Source organism: Priapulus caudatus, unplaced genomic scaffold (assembly GCF_000485595.1).
Source record: "Priapulus caudatus unplaced genomic scaffold, Priapulus_caudatus-5.0.1 Scaffold381, whole genome shotgun sequence".
NCBI lineage: Eukaryota > Metazoa > Priapulida > Priapulimorpha > Priapulimorphida > Priapulidae > Priapulus > Priapulus caudatus.
In genome coordinates this window covers 18,344-22,810 of record NW_014577442.1, presented here as the reverse complement: position 1 = coordinate 22,810, position 4,467 = coordinate 18,344, and the positions used below count along the sequence as shown (strand labels likewise).

Below are 4,467 nucleotides of genomic sequence, written 5' to 3'. Positions count from 1 at the left end.
GCACACGTGTGTTTACGTGCCGCCACGTCCATGTGTGTGTGTGCGCGCACGTGTTTCACCAATCTGAAGGCAGACTGAAATTAGCAAAGAGTCTACGGATGTTGTCAAAGCAAAAAACTCATTGTGAGTTGCCCATAATTTGCGTCTAGACAGACTCATTTACAAACAATACTAGGCTACTACCGGGCATATATTATAAATTATATCAGGCGGTTATAGATATTCATGAGGGTGGAAAGGATTTATATTGTTTAGCTTATTACCATGCAATGACCACAATGTAAATAAGTGTGCTAGTTATGCTTTTTGTGTATATATCTTTGGTAGTTATTCAATTTTATGAATTCAGAATTTTATTGTAAAAGTATGCTATGTATTGTATATATAATGGATGCCTAAATAAAAAATAAAAAAATAAAAAATACCGCCACCAATGGGAAATGATTTGTTACTGTGGCGCTTCATATGATCGCTACCATCGCTACGGATTCAAGATGGACCCGCCCTTATCGTAGTTTGTACCGATAATGATATAAACTTTAAATCCTGTGCACAACCTAGGATACCTAGGCAAAGAACCAAAGACACGTTAGCGAATAAGTATTAGGTGCTAGGTGCGTTGATGTAAATTCTGAAATACATAACTATGGAAAATGCAATAAATCTTTGTTTACATGCCATGGTCCGGATGAATTGAATAGGAATTTGTTGTGTTGTTTCTACGTTTAGAATAATTACATTATATTATTATATTAGGCCTAGTAATAGCCTAGCCGTAGTACTACTACTAGTATCAGGAGTGAATAATAATAGAATCTATTACTAGTTTCTCCGGTCAGAGTAGCGTTTACAATTACACCCCCATGTCGTGAGTTTGATTAATGCCCTAATGGTGGCGGGGTACAGTCTTAAAAATTTACAGAGGTCTTCTTGAAGGTGTTGTCAACTAATTTCTAGCAAGAAATGGGTCATTTGTTGTCGCAAAGGCGCGACAATACGTCGTTTCACCCAGCAACCTCACCTTGTTTTGACGATTTCTCACGATTTCATGGCTCGCGTATTTCACGCGATTTCAGTTGTACCATTCATGTCCTGCGGCCGTCACATTTCTCCTCGACTTTGCCCGGGCCACTTACGCAGTCATATAACTTCGTCTCCGCTGTCAATAACCTGAACCAACGTTGCCCTTGGGCATTTTCCGCCCAACTAGTTAGTATGGCAGAATTTTCAGGGAGTCACACGCACTCCTGCATATGTCAAATCAGGGAGTATTTGACTCCGGACTCCCGTTAATTTCGCACCCTGCCTTGCTGTTAATGACTGTGAAGGTAAATCCCCAGTAATAGATATGTCATGTCTATACTTTTAATTCTTTTATTCTTGTTTCTAGGAGTCGGAACGTTGGTCATATAACGTACGTACCGGGTACTACAGATGGCTGATCAGGTTGCTGTGAGGCACCCACAGTTTGGGACAAAGAAGAAGGTTGCGTACGCAGTTGGTCATGTCCTGAATGACCTGTGTGCTTCTATGTGGTTCAGCTACCTGCTGGTGTTTTTCCATTCTGTAATTGGGATGAACAATGTAATGGCAGGAAACCTGATGTTAGTGGGACAGGTAGGGTTTTGGCTGAGATATAAACTGCAAAATATTTGTCTGTTATATTATCAAATTGTGTGCTAAGTTTTAAATATTGCCATAATTTAAATGTACTTGTCATTTTTACTTGTACTCTTGCTATGTGCTGTTAGTAATCTCAGGTGTGATTGTATTAGTTAATGCGACAAGACAACATTGTTGTGTTTTGACCAAGTTGATTCTCTAGTAATCTGAAACCAATACTGTCTTAGGGTGACACATGTGCAAGAGTTTTAGTTGTGAAAATTGATAAATTGTACGTTTGAAGAATCGACATTGATTTAAAAAATGTGTGCCCTAATATGCATGCTATTCATTGTGATTTTTCTAAAAGGCTGCAGATGCACTGTCAACTCCATTTGTTGGTTTAGAAGCTGATGGCAACTACATTAGGTGTGGCTATGGGAAACGCAAAACATGGCACTTGATAGGTATTGTATCTTCTGTTTGCGAACTCGTGTCATTATAGTTTTTCAAATATAACAGTACTCCAGTTTTGCTGATAGGGTCTATGTCCCCCAGGGTACTGCTGGAACGTACCCTGGGTATGGTCCGTTATACCGGAACGTACCCTGGTACTAAATACTACTATCTAATATGCCGGACATTACCTTGCCTAATTCACTAACGAGTCTAGGGAGTCGCCTACGCCTACTCCCTAACCCTAACCTTAACTCTAACCCTAACTCTAACCCAAACACTAACCCTAACCCTAACCATATCAGCTAGATAGTTACCAGGGTACGTTCCGGTATACCGGACCGTACCTAGGGTACGTTCCGGCAGTACCCTGGGAGACATAGACCCTATCAGCTCCAGTTTTCAGCATTACTTTCAGTTAATTTAGGGCTCATAGTTATGATATATGGTAAATTTTACACAAAATCTCACCTCTCTTGGCATTGGCTCTCATATAAAAAAGATGTAGAAAAAAGATAGTGAAAGATTTATTGTAAGATAAATGCATTTTGAAACTTTTGGGGTAATATTTATTGAGCTCAAATTTTGTTCATGACTTGAATTATACCACAGCACCTGCAACAAGTACTGTGGTTGCCCCATTAATACTTGCCACGGTGCCTAGAAATTGCCGTATATCTGTTGAAATAAATTGCCGTGTCTGTCCGCCATACATTGTTTCAAGAGCGTATTAAGAAGGAGAGCGTACAACGGTGAAATGCTGAAACCATGTTGCAGTATTAGTCGAATTAAGAAACTTTGCCTGTTTTATTTTGACGATTCTTTGCAGTAGTATTGATCAGCTGTCCTACCTTACTAATATAAAACAAACCGCTTGTCCCTACGATGCTCCTACGCTGAGATAATGAGCGGTGAAAATCTGGTATTTTTGCCGAAAACCGACTAGAGATCCCTGTTAACTGCGACCCTCTCTCGCTTTGAGATAGTTTTGGGAAACTTTGCGTGTTTCCGTCAATGATTGACGAATGGAATGAATGACGTCTGTTATTGATTCAGATTGCCATAGTGATGACTCCCACCTGTGCCCACCTCACGCTGGATGTAGCAATCTCTGTAGACTAGTACTGATGTAATGAGCCAGCGCTACCATGGCGCTACACAGCGGCGACCGGAAGCAATACACTGGCCACAAAACGAGAGAGGGTCGCAGCCAACAGGGATCTCGAGTTGGTTTTTTCGGCAAAACTACTAGATTTTTACCGCTCATTATCTCAGCGTAGGAGCATCGTAGGGACAAGCGGTTTGTTTTATATTAGTAAGGTAGGACAGCTGATCAATAATGCCGCAAAGAATCGTCAAAATAAAATGGGCAAAGTTTCTTAATTTGACTAATACTGCAACATGGTTTCAGCATTTTACCATTGTACACTCTCCCTCTTAATACGCTCTTGATTGTTTGTCTCTGTACACTTCCCATTAATTCCACAGTGTGTATGGATCACTGCCTGTCTTGCATGAAAAATTGTTGCCTCCATGCCTCTAATTTAAAGGGAATGTTTGCTGTAGTGTCCTAAGATACACATACGTATCCCAAAAGATTTGCCTGTGGTGTCAGAGTAATGATCGCTACATTTTTTTGTAGGCACTGTGTGTGTTGTGGCCAGCTTCCCGTTTCTCTTCATCATGGCACCAGGATACCCTAACATCAGCCACATAGCTATGTTTGTCTACTATGCACCATTAATAGTGGTCTTCCAGTTTGGTTGGGCAGCTACTCAAGTATCTCATCTTTCTCTCATTCCTGACTTGGTGAGCGATGCAAGTCACAGGGTAGAGTTGACTTCGTGGAGGTATTGACGATAATGATTGTTATCAAACTAGGATACATGATAACATGCACATATTTATACAAGTATATATATTCTATGTCACTAATAAGGGAGAATATATCAGTGTGTTCACGCTGACAATATAATGTGTATTTTCGTATCTCAAATCATGCATTTAAAAAATGCATGCCATCTAAGTAGTATGAACAAACCTTTTTGTGTAATTCCGACACCTAAACTGTGAAAAAATTTTAAAGGCTACATGCTGCCGTATTTCTGTCGTCTAGTAAATGTGTGTATTTTTAGCTCATCTGACATAGTCAGATGCAGCTTGTAGAATCGCATGATCGTCCGTCCGTCCGAGCGTCCGTGCGTCCGTCCGTGCGTCCGTCCCTCAACAGTTGGGCACAAATCTTAACCGCTCGACGTACGGTCACGATATTCGGGACGTGGGGGGGTAATCCGAAAACGAGTTGGGATGTCGAAGCTGAAGGTCATAGGTCAAAGGTCAAGAGGTGTAAAAGAAGGGGAACATTCACTCCTTAACTTAAGGTATAGGGAGGAAATGCAGAATTGCGGC

The 4,467-nt window shown here is 40.8% G+C and overlaps 1 protein-coding gene across 1 annotated transcript in view; it reads left to right on the top strand.

Moving 5' to 3' along the window:
* Nucleotides 1-389: 389 nt before the first annotated feature.
* The window catches only part of LOC106809756 (major facilitator superfamily domain-containing protein 12-like), an 11,453-nt gene continuing 7,375 nt past the window's right edge, over nt 390-4,467 (top strand). The window contains exons 1-4 of the mRNA XM_014812957.1: nt 390-614; nt 1,391-1,617; nt 1,973-2,069; nt 3,701-3,908. Of these exons, the coding sequence (XP_014668443.1) occupies nt 1,435-1,617; nt 1,973-2,069; nt 3,701-3,908 (488 nt within the window). The 5' untranslated portion in view covers nt 390-614; nt 1,391-1,434. The remainder of the gene's footprint in view (nt 615-1,390; nt 1,618-1,972; nt 2,070-3,700; nt 3,909-4,467) is intronic.